Genomic DNA, 27,716 nt, shown 5'->3' with positions numbered 1-27,716 from the left:
AACCCCACAGTGAAAGCAGCCCATGCAGACAACAGCTGTGCAGGGCCTTCTAGGCTCTAGGCTGCCCTTCTCCTGGGTTCTGGGATTTCCCAGGCTCAGGGAGAGAGGCACCTAGGACAGTGCCCGCCCATCTGGAGACAGACCTGCCACTGCAGCCTCACTGCCCCCACTATCCTCCCAGATGGGAGCCCAGCAGGCTCGAGTGGCCTCAGGGGTACATGGCAATGTCTAGACAACAAGCCCCACCTGCTCTCGCAGATACGTGCGCAGAGGACAGAAGGTGGCACATCTTGCACCATGAGGTCGACAAGCAGCAAAGCCAGGGCAGTTCCTGCAGGCCCTGGGGCCTTTGTCACAGCCACAATGGCAGGTACTCAGGAAGGCACTAACAGGGACGAACACATCCTTCTGCAGCCTCCAATCCTGTTCTATCCCCTCCCCTAGCGTCCCAGGCTCCCTGCTGTCACCTCTGACAATCCTCCACTACTTACTCAGGGCTTCCTAAATTGCTCTTAAGGTTTTACCAAAGCAAAACAAAGCCAAACAATTTTATAAGCAGGACCTGCACATGACACAGTAGGTCCCTTCTTTCCTAGCCAGGCATTAGGATGCCAGCCACCCCAGCTCCTCAGCGTGCACCTGACCCCAGGGCTGAGCTGGGCCAGGAGCTGCTGGGTGGAGCACATACTGTGGAACCCCAGCGTGATCCAAGTGCTCTGAGCCTGGGCACACCCCAGAGTCACCTGGACCTGGGCCACCACCTGACCTGGCATAAACAGTAGTGTCAGTGACCTTCTGGGACTGATGAGTGGTAAAGTGGGTCACCTGCATCACTCACAAGTTGCCTGTCTTACCCACCTGGCAGGGCTGCGGGGAGAAGCCTGGGGTCCAAAGGCTGTGAGGACATGGGTGGGGCACCGCTGCTGCCAGGGCCCTCTTGGCATTCCACAGTAGCTGCCTGGAAGGGACAAAGCCTATGACACACACTACAGAGCAGGTACTTTATTACTTCCTAGTCCTAAGTCCTAGCTCTGCATTTTCCCAACAGCCTTTCCTCATGCTTGTCTGCCTGGCTTCACCACTGCGGTAACCACATTCAGGACCTTGGGATCCCCTCCGCTCCTGGTTGTGCTCAGGACCAAACCAGGGCCTCATGCTAGCAGGCGAGCTGTCCCAGAGCCAACCCCCAGCCCCTAGGGATTTTCTTTTTTTTTCGTTTCTTTTTTTTTTTTTCTTCCCCCTAGGGATTTTCTGATGACTCCCACGTGGGACCAGAGTCCACAACACACCGGTTACTGTCCAGCACAAGGCATGAACACTTGCAGGAGGACTCTATGAACCTGGCCCCAGGTGGCCATGCAGTGCTCAGGCCAGTGGCCGCTGCTCCCTCCCCAAGCTGCCCAACAACCCCACAGATGCTGGTGCCCCTGTGCCGAGGCCTCCAGGCCGATTCCCCTCCCCTGCGATTTCTCCAGGACCAGGCGTCCCTCCTCCGCACTTCCAGGTCTGCCTCTGAAGGGCTGTGGACATGCAGCTGCGTGGCACAGAGGCACTTGCAGGTGCTCGCCTCACTCCAGAGCAGGCCTTCGCCAGTGGGCTGCAGGTGGACCCCCCTCCCCCCGCCTGCGCCCCTGAAGCGACAGTCTTGGCAGTACAGAGGCTCTGCCTGGAGGCCATGTTCTCTGCAGTGCTCGGGTCTGAGGAAGGTGGGTGGGCCTCAGGGTGAAGACTGCGCCAGCTGAGCGAGGTACCCCGAGCCTGTGTGCTCACCCACGCATGCAGGGCCACGTGCAGACCACAGAACCACACCACAGGATGCGCTGCAGCCTCACTCCACAACCATATCCTGGCCTCGACAGCTTGGGGCAGGTACAAGGGAACATCTACAAGTTGCTACTCCAGGCAAGTTGCTACTCCCACAAGGCGGTGGGACATGGCTCTGGTACAGTGCTGCTGGGAGGCTGTCTGCTGGAGCCTGAGGAGACACGGAGCTCACTTCGCCCTCATCTCCAGTGAGGCCCACGCTGAGGTGCACATGGCCATCGAGTCATCTCAAGACTTCTAGCCGGCTGCACTTCAACGTCCGTCAGCACCACAAAAGCCAGCCGTGCTCTCAGTCTGGTGCTCATGAAGGAGTTACCTGGTGTTTGGGGCTGACGAGAAGATCTTGAAGGGTCAGCACCAGGCAGGCCTGGCCGTGGCGGCTCCTGGCGCCCTCCACCTGTCAGTGGTCACAAGACCGCTGTGCCTGAGCCCACACTGCCTTCAACTGTTCTTCAAGACTCCAAGCTGCCCACGGGTCCTCAAGTAACCTCCAGAACACTGTCTGAGCCAGGCCACACTGCCAGAGACACAGCCTCCAGAAGCCAGTCAGGACCACACCCTGCCACACACGAGGGGACCACGGAGGCCTAGAGAAGCAACAGCACAGGGGCAGAGTCTCTCAACGCCCTCTCAGTGGCAGGTCTGGCTTTCCCAGGGGAAGTGGACACGCAGAAGGGCAGAGCTAGCACCCCTCCCTGTAAAGGCATGGGGCACAGATGAATCCTCAGCCCCTGGGCCTGGCCTGCAAGATGCTCTGAGGGCTCCCTAGCAGCACTGGCTCTCAGGACCTGAGCCACTGCACCCTCACCTCTGAGAACACCTGTTCTCTGGGGACTCGACTCCCAGCAGTGTTTGCTGTTGGTGTGGAAGGTGGCTGTTGGGTTTGGTGCTCACAGCTACCTGTGAATCACAGGTAGGAGCAGGAGGCAGGGTGTGGGGCAGCACCAGAGGCCACATGAACTCATAAAACCCACAGCACCACCTTGTTCATCACTGTCAGGAATCATGCAGGGTTTAAGGTCACCAGTGCTTCCACATTCAGTGGTCCACCTAAGGTCACAGCAGCCCAGGGACAGACGCTCAACTGAGCACCAGATGAGACCCGCACGAGGAAGGGGTCCAACTCTTCCAGAGCCCACCCCAGGGACGAGGTGTGTCAGGAGTCCCATCAAGCACAGCCCCACCCTGATCCTGAGGACACCACAGCCAGAACAGGAAGTTCAGGGCTTCTGCAAGGGAAATCAATCTCAAAACCAGGGAAGGGAGGGACCCAAGGAGCAGGACCGCTGCTCAGACACCTGGAGCCACAGGCAGCCCTAGACACGGGCAGTGGGCAGGTGGACACCATATCCTGGCCTTGATAGCTTGGGTCAGGTACAAGGGAACGTCTACAAGTGCTGCCAGTTTTTGAAAGCCCATGTTATTTTAAACGAGCATGTTGCTACACCAGGCAAGCACTTGTGTATGTGCATGTGTCTGTGTCTGTCTTTGTCTGCTGCCAATTACTACGCCAGCTTCAGGAACACAGGAGGGCTCTCCCCTCAATAATCACACCTTAAGAATTATAGCCCCCTGGGGCTGGGGATGTGGCTCAAGCGGTAGCGCGCTCGCCTGGCATGCGTGCGGCCCGGGTTTGATCCTCAGCACCACATACAAAGATGTTGTGTCCGCCGAGAACTAAAAAATAAATATTAAAAATTCTCTCTCTTAAAAAAAAAAAAAAAGAATTACAGCCCCCACAGGCAAACAGAATTCTGATAAAAGACATTAACAACAAACCTTCAGAGCAGAAACTGAGGGCAACCTGCATTCACAGCAGCCAGGCACACAGCGGCCTGGGTCTTCTGGAGGGGTTGCAGGACACACACACCACACCACAGGGGAACTTCAGGACACTGTGATGAGTGAAATGTGCCAGTCACACAAGACAAACCTGTATGACCCACCCACCAGGCTTTCAGTGTCACCAAAGTCACAGAAAAAATGCAGGGCTGTGTGGGCAGGAGGGAGCCAGCGTGCCATGGGCAGAGCTGCACGTGGGGTGTGAACAGTGGATGTGGGCAACCAACTCAATGCCACAAAACTACACATAAGTGGTTCAAGTGGCTGGAAATGGGGGCCACACCTGTGACCCCAGCAGCTCAGGAGGCTGAGGTGGGAGGACAGCAAGTTCTAGGCCAGCCTGGGAGACTCAGCAAGACCCTAAGCAACCTAGTGAGACCCTGCATCAAAATAAAAAATTTTTAAAAGAGGGGCAGGGATAAGGGTCAGTGGAAGTAGCTCAAAGGAAAAGTGACTTCAACTTTCCTTCACTGGGTCATCTTGACTTCAAAGAAAAGCAAAGCCTGGGGCTGGGGTAGTGGTGCTGGGGCTGTGGCTCAGTGGCAGAGCATTTGCCTAGCACATGCAAGACCCTGGGTTCGACCCTCAGCACCACAAGAAAATAAATGAATGAATGAACGAATGAATGAATGAATTAATAAAGGTACTGTGTGCAACTACGAACTATAAAATAAATATTAAAAAAAAAAAAAAAAAAGCAAAGCCCTGCAAGGCTGATCCCGAAGTTCCTTCCAGGGTGCGGCACAGCCACACCCCCATGCCCTGGGCAGCCTGTGACAAGTGGGGGGCAGAAACCAGGCTGTGGCCTCCTCGCCAGCAGGTGGCCCTCGAGGCCCTGGCTTTCTTGCTAGACTACTGCCATGGCTGCCACAACAGACCTGAGTTACCTGAGGGCAGCAGGTGACAGACAGGTGTCCACTAACATGTTGCAAGGTGCCGACAGCCAGAGGATGCTCTCAGGATGACCCTGTCCTCACCAGCGCAGGAGAGGCAGACAGCGACTGAGGGAAATAAAACCTCTCACAGTGCTACTCTAGACGCTGACTGACCAGCACTATCTACCCAGAAAGCCTCAAAACAGTGGGACAGTCTCCCCCCAGGTGTGTGACAGGGAGGGGCGTGTTGAGCACTGACCATCCATCTCAACCAGGAGTTGGTTGAGGGTCTGCTCTTCCTCGGTGCTGGAGAAGCTGGACGTGGAGGTGGAACGCTTCTTGCCCACGGCGTCAATCTCATCAATGTACACTATGCAGGGGGCTCGGGCACGGGCTTCCTTGAAGAGGCTACGCACACGGGCAGCACCTAGGCCTGAGGGGTTGCAGACAGCGTTGGAAATGGACAAAGAAACACATCCTACCTTGTGCTGAGGTCAGCAAAGCTGTCTGCCAAGGAGGCCCACATCCACACAGGTCCCCCAGTGGACACACACCAGTAGGGGTGGCTCCGGGGTGGCCAGACCAGTGGCATATCTTCCCAGCCCCCCAAGATGCAGGCGAAGGGCACTGACCACCTAACCTCCCAGGTTACCACAAGGATACAGGTCCTGCTTTTTAATTCTAGTGGCTCCCCCTTCAATCCAGCTATTGAGGAAGAGTGTCTCAAAAGAACCAGCTCAGACATGTGATCAATGGCCTGTCCTCAGCCCTGACCCATACCTACCTCCAATGACCTCCACAAATTCCGGGCCGGCCATTGCCAAGAAGGGCACCTGGGCTTCAGTGGCTACTGCCTTGGCCAGTAGTGTCTTCCCACAGCCAGGGGGACCGAGTAACAGTGCACCTTTTGGAACCTTGGCGCCAAGCTGAAGGAAGCGCTCCGGGCTCTAGAGAGCAATGGACACATGACACTAAGCCTCTGTCCCAGGGACGCTAAGGGGTCCACGCAGGGCAATTCACGCCACCGTCACCATGGCTCAGGGCTCATGGTGACCAGGGGTGCAGGGCAGCTGAGGTGGCTAGCCCTGCGCTGTGCTAGTGCTATTGCTGGACAGACACCAGCACAGGTGTGGTGTTCCTGTGGGACGGGGAGGCCAGCATCCAGGCCTCGTCCTGACCGTGGTTCCAGGCCTTCTGGAGGGAAGGCATGCACATCTACTCACCTTCAGGTAGTCCACAAACTCTCGGACTTCCCGCTTTGCCTCGTGCATTCCTGCCACATCCTGGAAGCTCACGCCCTTCCCTGACTTCCCATCCACAATTGTGAAACGAGCCATTTTGAGTTGATTCTACATGGAAATGGCAACAGGCAGGGAGCTGTGACTGGAGAGAGGAGAGGGAGCCGGCAGCTACCGTCCAGCTGGGCTGACACGAAACCCTCCTCCCCCACGCCTCCATAAAGGTGGACCTCCCCCCTCAGTCCCTGGGACCCGCTCACTCCCCCATTCACATGGGACAGATGGGCTCCTGGGCCACTCGGGCCACTCTTCATTCACACGGGAGGAAGGGATCGGTTTCATTGTTAATCAGTATGAAAGTTGTCTAGCAATTTGCCTTTAAAAAAGACACCTCTTTTTTTTTTTTTAAAAGAGACAGTGAGAGAGAGAGGGGGACAGAGAGAGAGAGAATTTTAATATTTATTTATTTTTTCTTAGTTCTCGGCAGACACAACATCTTCGTTTGTACGTGGTGCTGAGGATCGAACCTGGGCCGCACGCACGGTAGGCGCGCGCCCTACCGCTTGAGCCACATCCCCAGCCCATAAGACACCTCTCTTGGGGCTGGGGTTGTGGCTCAGGGGTAGAGTGCTCGCCTAGCACATGTGAGGCACTGGGTTAGATCCTCAGCACCACATAAAGATAAATAAATAAAGGTATTGTCCATCTACAACTAAAAACATTTAAAATAAATAAATAAATAAATAAGACACCTCTAGGGGACAGAGTTGTGAGTTAGTGGTACAGTGCTTGCCTAGCGTGAGAGAGGCACTGGATTTGATCCTCAGCACCACGTATAAATAAATGAACAAAATAAAGGTCCATCAACAACTAAAAAAAAAAAAAAAATTCACAGTGAGAGCCTTCATCTGGGGACAAATGAATGTGTGCATGCTCAGTGGACCCAGGGATGCTCCTCCATGAGGTGCTCCCTCCCCCCCCTAGCCCAGACCCCAGGAGCTAGAGGACACAGGAGAAAGAGCACACTCAAGAAATGCCCCCGAGGGCTGGGGATGTGGCTCAAGCGGTAGTGCGCTCGCCTGGCATGCGTGCGGCCCGGGTTCGATCCTCAGCACCACATACCAACAAAGATGTTGTGTCCGCCGAGAACTAAAAAATAAATATTAAAAAATTCTCTCTCTCTTTAAAAAAAAAAAAAAAAGGAATGCCCCCGAACAGGGAGGCCAAGACCAGATAGGTAGCACCGCACGTCCTGCCCCACAGTGGCTCAGTGGGGAGGGGCCTCCAGCCAGCTCTGAGAGCCTCAGGAGGAAACATGCTGGGCTTCCAGGCTTCCGGGCTTCCGGCCTGGTTCTGCCACAGGCCAACTTCCACTTGCCCTTATTTTGTTGGCTGGGAAAGGATTCAGCAAGCATACAATACGCAACAGCACCCAGGACTTGCCCAGCAGGCTCGAATCCACAGACTTACGAAAGCACTGAATCCGCCTTCCCTTCCCGTCATCCCAGCCAGACGGAAAATATACCACAGGATGGCCAAGCCCACCGCTGTCATCCCCAGGGCATACAGGGCACTGGGTGAGAGAGAGGGGCAGTTATGAACACTGAGTGTCACTGAAGCAACTGACAGAAGCACTTTACAAAGCCAGAACCACCACAAAACTTCTCAAAGGAGACCCCTGCACCTGGGAGCCGTATAGAGCGAGTCCCACTCTCACCAACCTCCCTCCTCTGCGAGGTTTCCAGAGAGGTCAGACTGAGCACGCAGTAGAGATACCCAGGTACCTGACTGTCCACAACCAGGGCCAACTAGGGCAGGTGCTGTTTTCCTCTTGGTGCTAGGGATTGAACACGTCTCCAGCCAAAGGAACATTCTGAGACAAGGGTTTCACTAGGTTGCTCAAGCTAGCCTTGAACGTGCTGTTTTGTTTGTTGGCCCCAGCAAGGTTGCCAATGATGTGACGAAACTTAGGCTGATGGACCTGTCAGTTCCAAGGTGCCAGGTGCCTATGCATGTTTCTCCTCTCAGAACCCAAAGTCGTCACATTTAACATTCCCACTTACACCCTTTCTTTTCCATTTTTCTATGACAGCCACTGACAACGTGCTGAGTTAGGAAACACCACAGGCAACTGCAGATGGAGACCGAGAGGCGGTCCAGCAGGCCAGTAGCTCCCTCTCCAGCCGGAATCCAGCCCCACAAGATTCCTGCCTCCACCTTGCTCCTGACAGCACTAAGTCAAGTCAGGGGTAGTCTAGAGTCAACCAGGACAATGAACGTACTTTCCAAAGAATCCAGTGCGCTTATAGGAAACTGGGATCCTGTCCTTGCTCTCGATGTTTAGCTCGTCTTCAGCTGCTCGAAGCTTCTCTTCAAACTTGTCAATGTTGGCAACCTGCATTCGGTACATCAAGGCCAGTCTCTGAGGGCAGAAAGCAGAGGGGAGTGAGAGAAGGCAAAGAGGCCACGGAAGGTGCCTCCAGCACACCGTATCAACAGCATCAGGGTTCTGAAGAAGAGGCCATTCACAGAACACTTCGTTTGGGTACTAGGGATTGAATACAGGGGTGCTCTACCACTGAGCTATGCCCCTGCTCCTTTTATTTTTATTATTATTTTTTGGTACTGGGAATTTAATCCATGTATGCTCTTCCCTGATCCATATTCCCAAGCCCTTTTTGAGAAAAGGTCTCATTAAGTTGCCCAGGCTAGCCTCAAACTTGAGAGCTTCCTGCCTGAGCCTCTGAGTTGCTGGGATTATAGCAAGTGCCCCTGCACCCAGCTTCAAGTGATGTTTTCCTTTAAGAGGGAAATTACAAAAAAAAAAAAAAAAAAGGCAGACATTTGCATTGTAAAGTCACTACCTGCCTCTGACGTGTGCCTGGCTCAGCTGTATACAGCACAGACCTGATGCCAGTATCACTGAGACACCTCGCCACAGACAAACGCTTCAGGATACTGCAGCAACAGAGGCATTATGGGTGAATCTGAAAACCAATTAAGTGGGTCTCTTCATTTTAAATCCACATCTCACTGCCTTTTGCAAAACTGGTCTCCCTGAGACTTATCCCCCAACTAGTACTCCTCGTTAGGATCTACATGTCTAGCTCACGTTTGAGCCTGTCTGGGGATGGCCACCAGCTGAGAGAGAGGAAAGAGACTCCCTAGTTGTCTCTAGGGTTGCTGTAGCTCCAGCATAGGATAAGGACAAGGACAGGAGGTAACATCTACTGCCCTTTCACATGTGCCCCAAATTGCTAAGATAAAATTCTGAAAACTTTAAGGGAGCTATTCTACTAGATGACTTGTCAAAATCCGGCATAATATTGTAAGTTAATATACTGAAGCCTGGGACAGCAGTGCACACTTGCAATACCAGCAACAGAGGCATCTGAGGCAAGAAGATCACAGGTTTAAGGCCAGCCTAGGCAACTTGGTGAGAATGAGTCTCAAAAAATAAAAAGGGGCTGGGGATGTAGCTCGTGGTAAAGGATTCTGAGTTCAATCCCCAGGACTATCAAGATGGATGGACCTAGAGGTTCAGAGTCACCATGCCATGCATCCCCCTGGGTATGTGTGCGGACCTGTGTTGTCTTCTGCACTTAGCCATCATGTTTGTCTGGTTGTCTTGTACTTCTAAAATTTTAAGATGGCCAATATTCTTGACTAAGGCTGGGGAGAGACAGGAAAATGGTCAGCTTCTGCCTCAGGCTGACCAAGAATAACACCAGGTGCGTAGAATAAGAAGTTCAACAAGGAAGCCAAACAGTCTCCAGAGCTCCGGAAGAAGTGAGGAGGTGGCAACCGGGAGGCAGAGGGAACTTGGCCGACACCTGAGTGCATGGTGTGCTCAGGAGGCCGAGGCCTGGCACTCGTGCTTTCGTACTTATGGATGGCATTTCTGCACACACAATGTCCCTGCCTCAGGAAGGACAAGCAGGCTGGCAAGGAGGCCAGCATGGCACTGAGCTGGGGTGGGGCTGGGTGAGTGAGGGTGGCCATGTACCCTGGAGCTGCCCAGGTCAGCCCACCCCATGCTGCAGTTACCTTCCCAGGAAACTCCTCTGGTGCAGAAGAGGAAAAGAAGGGTGCTTCCTAAGGAGGAACTCTCCCACTTGCATGGAAGGGCACTCCTACCAGCTGGAGCCCCAAGCTGGGCCCTGAGCACAAGGGTCTCCCCTGAGCCAGTTTCAGACCTCTCCCCGGCAGTGTGGATCACACTGGTTCCCAGGGCTGGATGCCCAGGCTGGACTAGAGCAGTCCCTCTCTTCCTCTGGCTGTGGCCCGCTCCTCCTCCAACCTGCACCTCTGGCCAGCCCTGAGTGTACATCACTGGGCAGCTAGCATCATCTGCTCCCCCACCTGCCCTACACTGTCCATCTCCAGCTGTGTCTCACATTGCTTATGATAATTTTCCACTGGGACAATTCCCTGCCACCTCAACTCACTTGCATCTGTGCAACCTCGGTAAAAGCCTCATCTTCTGATTTCCTAGCCAACACTTCCCATGCTAGAGACCTACAGGTCTGGGAAGGTCTCATCTCCTTAGACCCAATGCCAACAAGTCAGCATTCTGTCACTTATTTCCACCTACTCCTAAACACAGCCACCATGGCTGCTGGGGCCACTGGCACCAATGTGACCCTGCTAACAATGCTGCCTCTGTGGTCAGCTCCCTCTGACTTTTCTCATGTTCCACCTGTGCAAGCCACTGTGCAAGAAACTCCAGTCCTACTTTAAATCTGGATGCACACTCAACACGACAGGAGCAGGGCGAAACAAGAAGGAACCTGCCCAGTCTCCAGGGGCACCCACACCCCCACTCACAGGTCGCCCAAACACCACGGCTCCAGGGTGCAGGTAGACTTCCACCACATCGCTCTCAGGTACCACCTGCACACGCTGCACCTCGCCTTTGGCCAGCATCTCCTTGACAAAGTCGTTCCAGGAAATGCTGCCCCCACTGGAGCTCAGAGAGTTCAGCAGGCTCATGACGATGGCGATGACAAGCAGGGTGCGTAGCCGCTCGCGGTACATCTGGTCCTCCCGCTGCTTCCTTCTCCTCTCCTCTGGACAGAGTGCAGGAAGAATCAGGCATGGCCCCCAGGGCTCCGTCCCCACACCCTTTCTTTGGGGAAGCCTGCTTCCAAGTGGGGAGGGTGTCAACAGTTCCTGGATACAAATGCTACTGGTATGCCATCTGAGGCCACCTCAGAGGAAGGAAGCGCAGTTCCCACCTCTGATAATGTGAAGCCGTTTTTAAGCCTCTGCCTACAACACCCTGTACACCCCGTGCAAGAAAGGTGTCTGAAGCAGTTCTATGAACTCACAGCCTTTGTACACAGAATGTGAAGCAGTGTATGATTTTTAAAGGACGTGGAGCAGGCTGGGGATGTAGCACAGGCAGTGTTAGCATGCACTAGGCCTTGGGCTCAATCGCTGGCACTGCCAAAAAAATAAAACTAAAAAAAAAAAGAGACAAGGGCTGAAGTTGCAGCTCAGCGGTAAAGCTCCTGCCTGGCATGTGTGAGGCCCTGGGTTTGATCCTCAGCACCACATATAAATAAAATAAAAAAGATCCATTGACAACTAAAAAAAAAAATTAAAAAAAAGACCAAGACAACGGTGACATGGCTTGCTTTTTTTAAGATAAAGCCAAATTCTGTACTTTGTGTAAGATAAAAAAATTTTTTTTTCTAATGAAAGTAAAACCACAGCTTCGGCTCTGTCTTCAACAAACTCTTCTTTCTTTTCTTTTCTTTTTTTTTTTTTTAAACAAAACCCCAACTCTTGGGCAGTAGCTTAGTGGTGGAGTGCTTGCCTCACATGTATAAGGTACGGGGTTCAATCCTTAGCACCACATAAAAATAAATAATATAAAGGTATTGTGTCTACCTACAATTAAAAATATTAGGGCTGGGCTGGAGTTGTGGCTCAGTGGTAGAGTGCTTGCCTCGCACGTGTGAGACCCTGGGTTTGATCCTCAGCACTACATACAAAAATAAACAAGTGAAATAAAGGTGTTATGTCCAACTACAACTAAAAGATAAATATTTTAAAAAATAATATTAGGGCTAGGGTTGTGGCTTAGCGGTAGCGCGCTCGACTAGCACATAGGAGGCATTGGGTTTGGTCCTCAGCACCACATAAAAATAAATAATATAAAGGTATTGTGTCCATCTACAACTAAAAAAAAAAAAAAAAGAAAGAGAGAAAGAAATATTAAAAAAAAACATTTTCAGGGGCTGGGGTTGTGGCTCAGAGGTAGAGCACTCACATACTACGCGTGAGGCACTGGGTTCAATCCTCAGCACCACACAAAAATAAAAAAAACAAAGATATTGTGTCCACCTATAACTAAAAACTAAATATTAAAAAAAAATTCAAATAATAATTAGCTCAGCATGCTAACTCATCACCTCATGACACTCTTCAAGGAGACCGTCAAGGCCACCTCCGTTCTGGAAGGGCGACGGGGAGAAGCAACCCAAGCCCTATACTACCTCTAAAGCCCCGTGACAACTTGCTGAGATCCTAGGTGAAAATGGCTCAGGTTTCCCATGAGAGCCTCTCTGGCCTCTGTGTCCTCCTCCACTGGCACTAAGGAGGGTGACCCACAGAGGTGCCTTCCAGCAGTGAGCAAAGGCACTGCAGGAGGAAGTGGCACACTGTTACAAAGGCCTGTAGGCACGCGGACCTCGAGCACAGTCCTGGGCACAACCAGCAAAGTCCTGTCTGAGAGCCACTTGGGAGCCCGTGTCAGGGCCCACAGAGAACATTCAGTTTCCTTAATTCACTAGTTCTAACTAGTTCTACTTCTGAAACTTGAACCTAAGGAAACAATCTTTGGAGACCCCACGTGTGTCTATGTAATCCATCAGGCACAAAACCTTGAAAGCCCTCACTAGAGACAAAGGGAAAAGTGAGGAATGATATACCCATGAGACTCACATATTATTGACTAGAAAAGCCTTTTTTTTTTTTTTTTTTTTTTTTGCACAGGGATATTTTAGACCCAGGAGCATTCTATCTCCAAGCTGCATTTCCAGCAATTTTTATTTTATTTTTTTATGTTTTGGGGTATTAGGGATTAAACCCAGAGGCACTTTAGCACTAAGCCGCGTCCCCAGCCCTTTTTACTTTTAGAGCTAGGGTCTTAGGTCTTAGGGCCTCACTAAGTTGCCCAGGCAGCAGAGAACTTGTGAACCTTTTGCCTCAGCCTCCTGAGCAGCTGTGATTACAGTTGTGCAGCACCACACTCGCCTGCAAACAAGGATCTTTGAGGTATAGATGGAATAAAACCAGACCCTGGGGGCTGGGGGCCAGTGGTAGAGCACTTGCCTAGCAAAAGTGAGGTACTGGGTTTGATCCCCAACACCACATAAAAGAATTAAATAAACAACATAAAGGTATTGTGTTCATGTATAACTACAAATACTATTAAAAAAAAAAGAAAGAAAGAATCCAAAAACACACCCACACACAAACCCCCCTGACCCTGGTATCCTGAACAGTAGACAACATTCAATCACTCAGAGCTTAAAGGAGAGCTCCTCCACCTGGAAGGCCCGCCTACTTCCCACAAAGCCCTGGACTTCTCTGCAAACCAATCCCAATATTCAATTCCTAAAGGACATGAGAGCTGCCGAGGCCTCCAGCACCCTGTCCTTCACTGGACGCTCCAGGAATTCTTCCTGTGCACTGCCCACACACGTACTTGGCTCATAATCAGCTAGCTTATAGAGAGCTGAGCATCAGACTTAAGTGTCTCCTGCTGGAGCCCCCGATACAGTGCTGCCCCAGAGGTCTTCAGGAGGTGCACCAGCCTCCTAAGCCATCGTAAGGCATGTCCACGGGACAGCAGCCTGGGGACCGCTGGCAAGCCTTGTTGCCAAAACTGCTGCTAGGAGGGTGTCGAATGCCGAGCCAGCAACCTGAAGACAGGCTGCCCTGGTGGACGGTGAACGGTGACGGGAGCCAATCAGGTTTTCAGGCTAGAATCCTCCTACTGAGCCTGTGGGGGTCACAGTGCTAAACCTGAAGGTCACCTGGAGTGACCCTGAAGATGAGGACAAGGGCCCCTGGACACAATGAAGGAACTCTACACAGCTGCCCAGAAACCTTGCAACTCCTGCTCCCAGCTAAACATACTATGAGATCATGGAGATGCACAGGAACAGATGGCCATCCTTGTCCCTTCGCCCCATGAGCAAATGAGCAATCACAGCTAGACACAGACACGACAGCCATGGGCTCACTTGCTTTGCCAAAGCCGTATGTGGTTGCATCCACCACTGCAGCCCAGAGTACCCCTCGTGGCCCCAACCTCAGGCCCTGACAACCATCACTCTGTTCCCTATCCCTGTGATTTTGTCTTTGGATCGTGTTCTATAAAATATGAGAATCTTGGCCAGGTGCAACGATGCAGCCTAAAATCCCAGCAACTCAGGAAGACTGCAAATTCCAGCCCAGTCCTCCTGAGTTGATGTCTCAAAATAAAAAGGGTTAGGGATAGAGCTCAGTGGTAGAGTGCTTGGGGTTCACCTCCCAGTACAAGGAGGAAACAAAAAACAAAAAAAAACCCACAAGAACTTGTCCTATCCCAGCATCTCAGAAAGGAGGATCATGAGTTCAAAGCCACCTTCCTCAGCAACTTAGCAAAGCCCTAAGCAACTCAGTGAGACCCTTTTAAATAAAGTATAAGGGGCTGTGGCTCAGAGGTAGAGCCTTGTCTAGCATGCGTGAGGCACTGGGTTCAATCTTCAGCACCACATAAAAAAAAATAAAATAAAGATATTGTGTCCACCTATAACTAAAAAATAAATATTAAAAAAATTTCTTCGGGGCTGGGGATGTGGCTCAAGTGGTAGCGCGCTCGCCTAGTGTGCGTGCGGCCTGGGTTCGATCCTCAACACCACATACAAACGAAGATGTTGTGTCTGCCGAGAACTAAGAAAAAATAAATAAATGTTAAAATTCTCTCTCTCTCTCTCTCTCTCTCTCACTCTCTCTTAAAAAAAAAAAAAAAAAATTCTTATTTTGAGCCAGGCACAATGATGCACACCTCCCAGCAGCTCAGGAGGCCAAGGCTGATCTCAAGTCAAAGCCAGCCTCAGCAATTTAGCCAGGCCTTAATGAGATCCTGTCTCAAATAAAAGGCTGGGATGTGGCTCAGTGGTTTAAGCACCCCTGGGTTCATTCAATCTCTGATATCTATCAATCAATCAATCAATCATTTTTCACACTAAATTGTGAGACAGGGTCCAGCTAAATTGCTTAGTCTTGCTAAACTGCTGAGATTGGCCTTGAACTTGTAATCCTCCTGCATCAGCCTTCTGAATTGCTGGGATTACAGGTGTTTGTACCACTGTGCCCAGCATGATCCCAATTCTTTACCTATCAACAAACTTCTCTCCAATTAAACACATTCCATTTGAATGAAGTTTATTTTGTGATCTAAAGACGGGCACAGTGGCATGTAACTTGTAATCCCAGCAACTCGGGAAACTGAGACAGAAGGATTGGTGGTTCTAGGCCTACCTCAGGGATTTAGTAAGGTCCTGTTTCAAAATAAAGAATAAAAAGGTTAGGACGGGCTGGGGATGTGGCTCAAGCGGTAGCGCGCTCGTCTGGCATGCGTGCGGCCCGGGTTCGATCCTCAGCACCACATACAAACAAAGATGTTGTGTCCGCCAAATACTAAAAAATAAATATTAAAATTCTCTCTCTCTCTCCCTCTCTCTCACTGTCTCTCACTCTCTCTTAAAAAAAAAAAAAAAAAAAAAAGGTTAGGACTAGGGTTGTGGCTCAGTGGTAGAGCACTTGCTTAGCATGTGTGAGGCCCTAAGTTTGATCCTTAGCGCCACATAAAAATAAATAAATAAAAAATTATGTCCATCTACAACTAAAAAAATAAAATAAAATGGGCTGAGAATGTAGGTTAGTGGTAAAGTGCCCTTGAGTTCAATCCCCAGTATCAAAATAAAATAAAAATAAAAACAAAAAAGAAGAAAAAAAAAAAACAAGAGATGGATCAGGTAGGTGTGGTGGTGCATGTCTGTAATCCCAGCAACTTAGGAGGCTGAGATAGGAGGATGGCAAGTTTGAGGCTAGTCTTAGCAATTTAGCAAGGACATAAGCAACTTAGTAGACCCTGCCTTAAAAAATAAGAGTGGGCTGGGGTTGTGGTTCAGTGGTAGAGCACTTGCATAGCATGTGTGAGGCACTGGATTCAATCCTCAGCACCACATAAAAATAAAAATAAAGGTATTGTGTCCATTTAAAAAATTTTTAGTTGTAGATGGACACAATATCTATCTTTCTTTGTTTCTTTCTTTGTTTCTTTCTTTCTTTCTTTCTTTATATGTGGTGCTGAGGATCGAACCCAGGGCCTCACACTTGTGAGGCAAGTGATCTACCACTGAGCCCCAGCCCCAGCCAAGATATTGTGTCCATTTAAAAATAAAGTATATAAATCATTCACCACAGTGTGAAGCACACACCAATAATTTCTAAGGAGTGACAATTTCCATCATTAATATTAGTGCCAAATGGCTAAAAGCAAAAACCCAGCTTTATCTTAGATAGAGGTCTCAGAAACTAAGTCAAACTTACTATTTTATTTCCTTCATCCCTCACACTGTTGAAGGAGCCCTAAGTCTAGAGGAAGGGTGAGACCAAGAATACGCAGCATACCCTTAGATTCTGCAAGTGAGCAGCGAGTCAGCTGTGGTCTAGAGTGGGGCAGACTGACCGGTACGCAAAGTAACTCTTACATTGGACTTCGTCTGTCCTCCTCAACTGTCCTTTCCCCCTCACTGTTTCCTCTGGGGCCTGCTTCCCAAGCCCAGGGACCGTGGCAACACTGAACAGGTGGTTAGGGCTATTTCAGCCAAGGCACTCTGGTACTCCTGGGGCAGATTTGAGACTCACACTTTCTGTGCAGAGGCACAGGTGTCCATGGATACATCTCCACACAACATGCACAAAGGACCCAGCAGTCAGACAGAGGTGGGGGCGGGGGCACAAGGGCAGCACCCACAGTCCCCAGGCTCCCCTCGCTGTACCACACAGGCTTCACCTTGCCAAGCGGCGAGCACACGTGAGGACAAGCAGATGGAGCCACTGTGTCAGAACACCAGATATGCATACCTTCGTCATCTTCAGGGGCCTTCCTCTTGGATTTATCATTGTCATTATTTTTCTGCTTCATCGTTGAGGTGTTGAAATAGTAAGTACCACCTACAAGCAACAGGGAAAGAACCTAACCAAGATTTCCAACTACAGGGGAGACACACAAGAGAACAAAACATTCTCAAATAACCAAATCACAACAAAAACCACCTGAAACTTGTGTCTACAAGAGTTGTTACGTCTGGGGCGGGGGTCGTAGCTCAGTGGTGGAGCACTTGCTTAGCATGCGTGAGGCACTGGGTTCAATCCTCAGCACCACATAAATATACATAAATAAAATAAAGGTGGGCTGGGGATGTGGCTCAAGCGGTAGCACGCTCGCCTGGCATGCGTGCGGCCCGGGTTCGATCCTCAGCACCACATGCAACAAAGATGTGTGTCCACCGAGAACTGAAAAATAAATATTAAAAAAATTCTCTCTCTCTCTTTAAAAAAAAAAAAAAGGTTAAAAAAATTGTAAGTCTGAGATGAAATATTCCCTTTCATCATTCCCAGTACTGTATCTGCTAATTAGAAAATAACAAACTATTTCAACATATGAAGTCAAATACCTCTGCTACTTAAATTTGTTAACATGAGGAAATAAAAGGGAGAATAGCTCAGTGGTAGAGCTTAGCACTTGCAAGGCCTTGGGTTCTATCACTAGCACTGAAAAAAAACATGTCTGGAACATAAATTGGAAAAAACGTTATATTTTGTTGGAGAACAATCACTTACATTGCTATAAACAGAACTAAACAAAGGAACAACATAAGTGGCTTTGGCACATGTGACAAAAGCAGCAACCCAGGCACTGTCCCAGAAAACTTGGGAAACCTCTGGTCTTATCCCAATTCTGAATAAATGGGGAATTATCACAACCATGACTTCAACTGCAACATTTTTCACAAACTTTAATAGAATGCCAAGCAGACCACCTTGACTGTCATGTGAAACCAAGATCAGGAGTCCTGGAGGGCTGGGGTATGGGCCTCCTGTCTCAGCGCCACTGGGCACAAATGAAGCACTGAAACACATAAATGACATGCTGAGGCACAACCAATCGGTAGGCACAGCACTTTCTGACCACATTAGTCTACCTAGTTCACTTTCCCCATTTCAGCTGGGTGAGAAGGAGTGAAATTATGGCCTCAATCCTCCAGGTCCTTGAACCTAAGTTCAAAGAGGCTGCAGAATGTCACAGTGTTTCACTCAATGGTGCACTCCAACAACAAGCAAATTATTTGTAGGGTACTTTTTTTTTAGTACTGGGGATTGAACCCAGAGGTGCTTAACCACTGAGCCATATCCCCAGCCCTTTTTTATATTTTATTTAGGAACAGGGTCTGGCTGAGTTGCTTAGGGCCTCACTAAGTTGCTGAGGCTGGCTTTGAACTTGTGACCCTTCTGCCTCAGCCTCCAGAGCCGCTGAATTTCAGGCGTGTGCCACTATGACGAGCCGGTTGTAGGGTATTTTTAATTACCCTCTAGATATAAAACATTTGGAGCCATTTTATAGATACTTACTACGATGTTCTGGGAGCTAACTAGATAATAATAAAAACCTTTTCCAAGAAAGCCTACTACAGACTGGGGCTCAGTGGTAGAGTGCTCGCCTCAAGTATGTGAAGCCCTCAGTTTGATCCTCAGCATCACACAAAAATAAATAAATTAAATCAAGGTATTGTGACCATTTGCAATGAAAAAAAAAAAAAAAAAGAAAGAAAGAAAGAAAGAAAGCCAACTACAGCCGGGCAGGTGGTGCATGCCCATAAAGCCAGTGGCTCAAGAGGCTGAGGTAGGAGGGTCAGGAGTTCAAAGCCAGCTTCAGTAATTTAGTGAGGCCTTTTCTCAAAGAAAAAAAGAAAAGGGGGTGGCACTTTGGCACAGGCCTATAATCCCAGTGGCTTAGGAGGCTGAAGTCGGAGGATCAAAATTTAAAGCCAAACTCAGCAACTTAGTGAGGCCCTACACAACCTGGCAAGACCATGTCACAAAATAAAAAATAAAAAAATGGGGTTGGGGTTGTAGCTCAGTGGTCGAATGCTTGCCTCACACATGAGGGGTAGTGGGCTCGATCCTCAGCATCACATTAAAAAAAATAAAGGTATTGTGTTCATCTACAACTAAAAATATTTAAAAAAATAGATACAAAACAAGCTGGGGATGTGGTTCAGTGCCCCTGAATTCAATTGCCAGTGCCAAAAACCTCAAAACAAAATCATCTTTTTGGGCCTTCGACAGAACTCCCCTTTTGAAAAACTTCACTTCGAATCATCTAGACTGTGGCTCTCACAGGACTCATAACAAATAGAGGACAAAGGTCCTCTTGTGATTGTTCCCATTTTCTTGTCAATGCCAAGCTGGTACCATTATCCTAACCAGGGATATGTCACTCTGAGGACATTTTGGGAGAGAGGTGCTTCCCTAAGCGACTCTATCCTAGGTGGCAGCACCTGCTACACGCCCCGGCCTCCGGCTCCTAGGCTGCAACCCTGCGGGGGGAGGTAGCAGGATCACTCTTCTCCACGTGGTTCATCGCTGATGGAAGCAAGACAGTCTATTCGCCCATGCCACTACCTCTGCCCCGTCACTGTCACTTCAGCTTCAATAGATACACACCTAAAAGTTGCCAGAGTCTGAATGGATTTTGAAGTAGATGCTGTTTCAGTAACAATCCCCTGATCCCTTCAAAGGTTGGGGTTAGCGTTCGCCATTGCAAACTCTGAAAAATAAACACGGACGTGAGAGCGCGGCACCGCAGGCCGGGAGCCCGCCAGTCTTTCCAGAAACTTCAGAGGCACGGGCGCGCTCGGCGGGGCGTTCCGTCGGTAACGAGCCCGCGGCCACGCCAACAAGCCCCCTGGCCCGGGGGGCGCCGGCCGCGCCGGAAACGGCGAGCCCCGGGCCGGGCCCAGGAGGCGGGCCAAAGGATGGACCCCACCCGGGGCCCGGCCGCTGCGGCGGGGTTACCTGCAGGGCCCGGCCGCCAGCTTCGGCGACACCCACCGGGGGCCTGCGGACCACGTACGGCCGCCTGCTCCCAGCCCCGGCGAGGAGGCCCGGGCCCCAGAGCCGCTCCGGACCCGGCCAGGGTCCTCGGCGGAGGGCGCGCAGGAGCAGCAACGCGGCCGCCATGGTCCCGGGGCCGCGCCTGCGCAGTGGTGCACCTCGGGGGCGCCGGCGCGTTCGGGGCGGGGCGGGGTAAGTCCTCAAGGCGCCTGCGCGTCGGGGCGGTGGCGCGGGGTGGAGGTAAGTCCTCGGGGCGCCTGCGCGGTCTGCAGCCGGGAAAATCGGGGTGAACCTTCGCGACGCTTTCCGGTTCCAGTAGAGGTCTGGAACTGCAACCTTCGGGCGCCTGCGCGTTTGTGGCCTTCTGGTCTTCGCCGGTGACCCGTGAGCATCCCAATTCAGGAGGCCCTACGATTTACTAAGCGCCTGGAGTCCAATCGTGAGCCCGGCGACGTCGACCCGCCGGACACTCCCGTGCTGGACACTCCGCAGGGTCTGCGGCCTGGGGGACTTGACGCCGCGCCCTCCAGCGGGAAGCCATCTCCGGGCGTTTATATTGCAGCGCCTTTTTTTTTTTTTTTTTTTTTTTGGTACTGGGGATTGGACCGGGGTGCTTTACTCCCGAATTACATCCCCAGCACTTTTTTGATTTTTTTGACACAGGGTCTCGCCGACTTGCTGAGGTTAACCTCGAACTTATAATCCTCCGGGTGGCTGAGATCCCAGTCTGCACCACCCACGCGTGGCCCAGCCTATGTTTGAGTAAAACTCCACCCAGATCTGCATTCCCTATCTCAGAAAAGAAGGAAGGAGGCCTTCCCAAGCCACAAGTTGCTGATCAAGGGCAGGTTAGTCGTTCACTGGCCAGAGGAGGGCTGAGGAACGCGAGCTCAAGCTGCCAAGGGTCAGTGTGCACAGGAAGGGAACAGTTGTTTTCCTTCAATCTTGGAAGCCTAGAAACAAAAACTTCAATCTGTAGCAGGAAGAGCAGATTAACAACTTTTAGAAAGGAGAGTATTAACCACTCCATAGTTTGGTCAGGAGTGGAGTATCTGTTCTGCAGACCTTGGGTTTCATGTGGATAGCCATCTTGGACAAGCTCAGCTGCACCCTGCTGGAGGCAGCTGACTCACCTCTGGAAGTCACATGGCACCCTGCCAGGCTTATGGCCCAGGCATTGCATAAGCCCACTGTTGCTCATGGGAAATGCGGAGGCACTGCTCCCCAATGGGGAGAGGGATCTGTTGTCTCATCCCACGGCAGCTGCATTCCTAGCCCAGGCAAGTCCCTGCTATCCACCCAGTGCAGCCGTGAGGGCCACTGGGTATGGGGTCTACCCAGGTCCAGAGTGAGTGCCCAAGAGCAGTCGGATCTGCTACAGAGAAGGGTTACAGTGACTTACACTTATCTCTGTATTTCTGTTCCCAGGTTTATAATGAACAATTATAACAATAACTAATATTTTGGAGTGCTGAGTAGTGTCTGGCTCCACATCAAACACTGTTGATATTCACAACTCAGTAAATACTTCTGATATCACTATTTTATAATGAAAATGATTCAGAAAAATTAAAAGATACCACGCCCAAGATCACAGTTAAAGTTGGTGGCAGCTTCTAAGGTGGTCTGACTGCATGGGCCTGCACTCACTATTGGGCCTGGCAAACCAGGGGCCACACACACCTGCCCTGTGCCTCAACCTGAACCTGAAAGGCCTGGGTGAGTGTTAGGTGTCCTGCCTGCCTGCATTAAGCTCTGCACCAGCTATTGCTCCCTGTGTGTGTGGCTTATTCTGTGGGCCTGTGGAGCGAGTAGTCCCTAGGCCCAGGACTGCTGAGTCAGTACTGATTGCTCTTCCTGCCATTTCTCTTATATTTTTTTAAAGAGAGAGAGAGAGAAAATTTTTAAATATTTATTTATTTATTTTTAGTTTTTGGTGGACACAACATCTTTGTTTTTTTGTATGTGGTGCTGAGGATGGAACCCGGGCCACACGCCTGCCAGGTGAGTACACTACCGCTTGAGCCACATCCCCAGCCCCTCTCTTATAATCTCCCGGATCCACCCATCTTCCCTGTTCCTCATGCACTTTGTGTCCTTTCCTTGGTTCACAGACCAAGTCAGAGGGTTTTTCCTCACCCACTTTCCCTCCCCCTGGCTCTGTCCCCCTGCACTCTCCCCAGCCTTGTCTTGTGACTGTATTCAGACTTCCAAAGATTTTCTTGTACCCTAGCCCTTCTTGCCTGTGTGTTTAGAGGGTTTGTGACTCAAAGCCTCTAATGAATTTGCATGTTGTGGTGTGAGTGTAAGAAGCAGGCCTATTAATGTTTGAAATAAAGCCACTGCTGTTGGGCCACTGCCTGGTGGTTCACTCAGAAGCAAGGTGTTGGCAGCCTCTGGGGAAAGACCCTGAGCTTTGTCCTTCCCAGCCCCTTGAGCAAGTTGTTAATGCTCCCAGCCTCAATTTTCTCATCAGTAAAATGGGGATAATAATTATTTGCAAAGACAGGCTAATATCAGCCTTGGGCTTCCCACGGAGTTGCTGCAAAGATAAAATGCAGTAAATGTATGTGAAAGCCATTCATGAGCCAGAAGCTGTTTGCATCCAGGAATTATTATGAAGATGTCATGAGAAATGAGAGCCTGGGAAAGAGACTATCAACTCTTGGTCCAGAGGCTGTGCCCCAGGTCCTGCAGGCGAGAGGTGAATGGTGATTTCTGCTGTCCCATCACGTCACAGGCCTTGGGTAGTCAGGACTACGTCTGAGTATCCAGCAGGCCAGCTGCCTGGACTGTCCTTCAACCTCAGGCTCACTCCGCAGCCCGCTGCCCTACTGGGTAGGGTTTTATTTTCTCTCAAACACTTGCACCGTGTTCACTCATTCTCGCTTCCTTGTTAACAGCTTGGCTTGCTGACCGTGGCAGTCAAGGAAGTGTCAGCCTGGCTCCCTGCACCGTCTGGTCCTTGCATATCTGCGAGAGGCAGTCTCCTGGGGAATGGTCTGAGTCAGGGCCTTCTTAGCTTTGTGGATGGCTATCCTGGCACCAGGTGCCAGGTAGCACCAGACGTTCAGTCCATTAAGGGGAAGGCATCACATGTATGTTGAGACTGTTGGAAGGAGCCGTGAGCAGAGTGACGGTCCCTACTCAGCTGTGTCTTTGCTCCATGTTGACATGGAGGAGGCCTGGGCCTGGGCCTGATTCCGTCAACAGCCGAAGGGCTTCAGACAAGCTGCTCCTGGATCCTCATTGTCTTATCTACAAAACAGGAATAATATTTTAACATTTTTGAAAAAAGTCAGGTGCAGTGGTGCACAACCGTAAGCCCAGCAGCTCAGAGGCTGAGGCAGGAGAATCACAAGCTGAAGGCCAGTTTCAGCAACCTAGGAAGATCTGTCTCAAAATAAAAAATAAAAAGCATTGGAGGGCTGAGGCTGTGGCTCAGTGGTAGCACATTGGCCTGGCATGTGTAAGGCACTGGGTTCGATTCTCAGCACGATGTATAAATAAATAAAATAAAGGTCTATCAACAACTAAAAAAAAAAAGCGTTGGGGATGTGCTCAGTGGTAGATTGCCCCTGGGCTCAATGTCCAGTAACCCCCCAAAAAAAAAAATTCTGAAAAAAAAGTTGATCTTTTGGGTCCTTTTTAAGATCTAGGCTTCCTTTCTTGGGGCTGGGGTAGTGGCTCAGCGGTAGAGCGCTTGCCTAGTATTGAACTGGGTTCGATCCTCAGCACCACATAAAAATAAATAAAAATAAAGGTATGTGTCCAACTATAACTAAAATAAATAAATAAATAAAAGATCTAGGCTTCCTTATTTTTTTTTTTAAACTAAAAGCTTTTTGTTTTCTTTATTTCTTTTTGGTGGTGCTGGGGAATGAACCCAGGGCCTTGTGCATGCAAGGCAAGCACTCTACTAACTGAGCTATATCTCCAGCCCCATAGGCTTCCTTATTAATATTTGAATAAATAACTGTTTGCTTCTTCCCTAATGTGGCCTCAACTAAATTTGTGAACTGTTTTTTAGCCTGGTGCTCTCTCCCCGAACTGGCCTCTGAGAATCTTGTATGCTGTGGTCATGGCGCCTGTGGTCATGACACTGGGGTGCTCAGCTTGTTGAAGCTGGGTTGAGGTCTGTGGCCAAACGCTAGTCTGGTATTGGGATGCTGTCTGTAAAATACTACTTGAGGAATGCTTCAATAAACAACTTCATGTCTGTGGATCTCAGTAAAATTTTTTTTTTAAGATTTATTTTTTAGTTACAGGTGGACACTAAATAGCAGCAGGCTATGTAGTGCTAAGGGTCAAACCTAGTGCCTCACACATGCTAGGCAAGCACTCTACTCTGAGCCACAACCCCACCCCTCAGTAAATCTTGTTTCTGAACCAAAGATGATTCTTAGGAAACAACTTCTCACATCCCTTTTTGGGGGCAGGGGTGCTGGGGGTCTGTCCCAGGACCTCTGGCATGTTAGACAAGTGCTGTGCCCCTGAGCCACATCCCTGACCCTCCTAGCTATCACCTATCTGGGTCTTACTCATCATATGCACAACAAGACTTTGTACACAGATTTTGTTCTTTTTTTATCTTTATTTTACTTATTTTATGTGGTGCTGTGGATTGAACCCAGTGCCTCATGCATGCGAGACAAGCACTCAACCACCAAGCTATAACCCCAGCTCCACAGTCCTGGGTTCGATCCTCAGCACCACATAATAATAAGTAAATAAAATAAAGGTATTGGGTCCAACTACAACTAAAAAATGAATATTAAAAAAAGATTTTGTTCTTGAAAAGATAAAAAGTCTATTTTTATTCAGAAAAAAACAAAAACAAACAAAAAAAACCTTTGAAAAAAATTGGGCAGATGCCAGATACAGTGGCTATACCTGTAATCTCAGGGAATCAGGAGGCTGCAAGTTTGAGGCCAGCCTCAGCAATTAGTAACGTGAAACCCTATCTCAAAACAAAACAAACAACAAAATTTAAAAAGGATTGGGCACAGTGGTGCACACCGTAATCCCAGTGGCCTGGAAGGCTGAGGCAGGATGATCATAAGTTCAAAGCCAGCCTCAGCAAAAAGCAAGGCACTAAGCAACTCAGTGAGACCTTGTCTCTAAATAAAATATAAGAAAGGGCTGGGGAGGTGGCTCAGTGATCCAGTGCCCCTGAGTTCAATCTCCGGTACAAAAATAAACAAACAAATAAAACAAAAAGGGCTGGTGATTAAGAGCCCCTGGATTCAATCCCTGATACAAAAAGAAGAAAAGACAGGGCTGGGGTTAGGGCTTGCCTAGCAAGCACTGGGTTCGATCCTAGCACCATATATATATATTTTTTTTAAAGACAGAGATGAGAGAGAGATAATTTTTAAATATTTATTTATTTTAGTTCTCGGTGGACACAACATCTTTGTTTGTATGTGGTGCTGAGGATCGAACCCAGAGGGTCGCACACATGCCAGGCGAGTGCACTACCGCTTGAGCCACATCCCCAGCCCCCTAGCACCATATTAAAAAATAAATAAATAAAATAAAGGTATTGTGTCCATCTACAACTAAAAATATTTTTAAAAAGTAGAATTTGGGCTAATAGGTATCAAGTTCTCGACATTCCTTTAGACTTGGTGTGGGTTTCTGACAGGCCCTTAGGAGGGATTTCCAAAGGTGAGGGCTGTGTGCTCTCCATGGGGAACTCCTCAAACCCACGACTTGGAGACTCACCTTGCTGGGTCTCTGAAGTTGGGAGCTGGTCAGGGTGAGAGGCCTAGCTGTTATCACTCGAGGCTCTGTTCCCTGCCAGGTGGCTTTCTCGGGGTTACTCATGACATAGCAGCAGGCTGCCCAAAGCCAATTACTAGCAGTCAGAGGCCCAGATGCAAGACACAGCCCTTTGAGATTTAATCTCAGGAGTGGTAGGCCATGACTGCCACCACGCACACAGTGCCATGGTCACTGAGACCCGCTCTGGCTCCGTGTGGGAGGGACTCCCTCAGGGTGTGGACAGCAGGGATGGGGTCACTGAGGGCCATCTTGGAGGCTGCCGACAGGATTGTGATAGGTGCCCCCAGCATGAGCCCTGTTCCTCACACTTGCCAATCCTGTGACTACACCCCAGGCCTGACCCTTTCTAGCCTAGCTGCTCTTGCCCCGTTGGTTGGCTCAGGAACAGAAAAGTGGACACCATAAAGTTCTTCCTCGGGGCTGTGTGTGGAGAGCATCTGTCTTCAGGTGCTGCAGTGCAGGTGCAGGACTGATGTGACCAGGGGGCTGAGGAAATTGAGCCCCAGAGCAGGGCAAAGCCAGAGCTATGGCTGGAGGGCATACTTCCTCGATTCCTTGCCGGACCAGGCCTTCCTGGTCACGACAGTTTTCACTGGTGGTTTGTCCACACTGGAATCTGCCTGTGCAAGTCCATTCATCACTGGCCAGATGCCTGGGGGTTCTCCAACACCCCAGGAGGCCATCTACTGGCAAAAAGGGATCCGCTCAGGGTGTCTGATGGACAGCTGTTTTTTCAAAGTATTTGGCTTGCTACTGTTCTGATCCTAGAAGCACTTGAGAGAGGAGTGATGAAGATATATATATATATATAAAATTATTATTAGTTGTTCAAAACATTACATGATAAAGATATTTGAAGCAAGAAAGGGCTGTATTTAGTTGAAGGGGACCCTCTGCGGCTTCTGTCTGGGGTGCAGCCTGAGGCCAGACTGACCATCCCTTCACTATCTAGCTCAGGGTCAGCAGTCAGCTTCTCATACCTGGGAACAGAGTTTGTCCTTTTCCTGAACAGTAGGGGGACTGTAGATTTAGGCCTTTGATCAAGGTCACAGATTGTCACTGGCTGACTTTTCCTGGACCCTCATGGTCTGTGACCATTATTGGTTTTCAACAAATCAAGAAGCCACTGAATTTTGGACAGCTACTACCCTCCAGAAAGGAGCTTGAGACCAGGGAGTTGCATCGCTACCATTCCCACACTTGTCCCCTGTTCATTGGAAATTTCCAACACCATATCCCTAAAGACTGTTGGCCCCCCTCAAATGCTGTGTGTGTGCGCGCGTATATTTTGGCACCAAGGATTGAACCCTCGGGCACTTAACCACTGAGCTATGTCACCAGCCCAGTTTTTTTTTTTGTAAATTTTATTTATTTTTTGAGATAGGGTATCCATAAGTTGCTGAGGCTGGCCTCAAACTTGGAATCCTTCTGCCTCAGCCTCCTGAGTAGCTGGGATTACAAGGTCTGTTTTATTTTATTATTATTTTTTTGTTTGGTACCGGGGATTGAACTCAGAGGCACTCAACCACTGAGCAACATCCCAGCCCTATTCTGAATTTCATTTAGAGACAGGGTCTCACTGAATTGTTCATTGCTGAGGCTGCCTTTGAGCTCATGATCTTCCTGTCTCAGCCTCCTGAGCTGCTTCAAATATCCCAGCAGCACACACCCAGCCACAAGTTCTGTTTTAGATACATCTTTTTGGTGGACCAGGGAGACCAGCATGGCCTGTTATGGGGTGCATGAAGGAGCTTCTGCCTGAACCAGGTGGGGCAGAGAAGAGGAGATGGCTCTCCTGAGGTTGGGAAGGGCAGAGTCTGTTTATTTTGTTGCTCCGCTGATTTTTCTTATCTGCAACCCCAGGAAGCAACCAGGTCAGCTGAGTATGCCCAATGGGTCAGCTGCCATGTACAGTGAGGGTGAGCAACCAGGCTGGGCTGAGACAGTGGACAGGGTGGCGACCAGC

The 27,716-nt window shown here is 49.9% G+C and overlaps 1 protein-coding gene and 1 long non-coding RNA gene across 8 annotated transcripts in view; one reads left to right on the top strand and one right to left on the bottom strand.

Annotated features, from left to right (window-relative positions):
* Spg7 (SPG7 matrix AAA peptidase subunit, paraplegin) overlaps positions 1-20,133 on the bottom strand; it is a 35,050-nt gene extending 14,917 nt beyond the window's left edge. For 2 of the 4 annotated variants that reach the window (XM_026401836.2, XM_077792734.1), the window contains exons 1-9: positions 19,925-20,133; positions 19,574-19,676; positions 16,931-17,020; positions 10,607-10,848; positions 8,062-8,201; positions 7,250-7,352; positions 5,765-5,890; positions 5,326-5,488; positions 4,801-4,974 (exon numbers count right to left, since the gene is read on the bottom strand). In XM_026401836.2, coding sequence (XP_026257621.2) covers positions 4,801-4,974; positions 5,326-5,488; positions 5,765-5,890; positions 7,250-7,352; positions 8,062-8,201; positions 10,607-10,848; positions 16,931-17,020; positions 19,574-19,676; positions 19,925-20,089 — 1,306 coding nt within the window. In that variant the 5' untranslated portion in view covers positions 20,090-20,133. The remainder of the gene's footprint in view (positions 1-4,800; positions 4,975-5,325; positions 5,489-5,764; positions 5,891-7,249; positions 7,353-8,061; positions 8,202-10,606; positions 10,849-16,930; positions 17,021-19,573; positions 19,677-19,924) is intronic. The other 2 variants (XM_026401835.2, XM_077792735.1) reach the window with 1 other exon arrangement.
* Positions 20,134-20,248: 115 nt separating this feature from the next.
* LOC144250388 (uncharacterized) lies at positions 20,249-24,188 on the top strand. Of its 4 annotated transcripts, none has more exons than XR_013342479.1 (3): positions 20,249-20,347; positions 20,627-20,811; positions 21,894-24,188. It is a non-coding gene; the product is annotated as an uncharacterized LOC144250388 (long non-coding RNA). The 4 variants fall into 4 exon arrangements; XR_013342478.1 differs by adding an exon at positions 21,392-21,682 and having other exon boundaries at positions 20,249-20,811; XR_013342476.1 differs by having other exon boundaries at positions 20,249-20,811.
* Positions 24,189-27,716: the final 3,528 nt, after the last annotated feature.

Source organism: Urocitellus parryii, chromosome 15, assembly GCF_045843805.1.
Source record: "Urocitellus parryii isolate mUroPar1 chromosome 15, mUroPar1.hap1, whole genome shotgun sequence".
Taxonomy (NCBI): domain Eukaryota; kingdom Metazoa; phylum Chordata; class Mammalia; order Rodentia; family Sciuridae; genus Urocitellus; species Urocitellus parryii.
The sequence above is the reverse complement of the archived record's forward strand: the minus strand, read 5'-3'. Positions and strand labels throughout refer to the sequence as shown.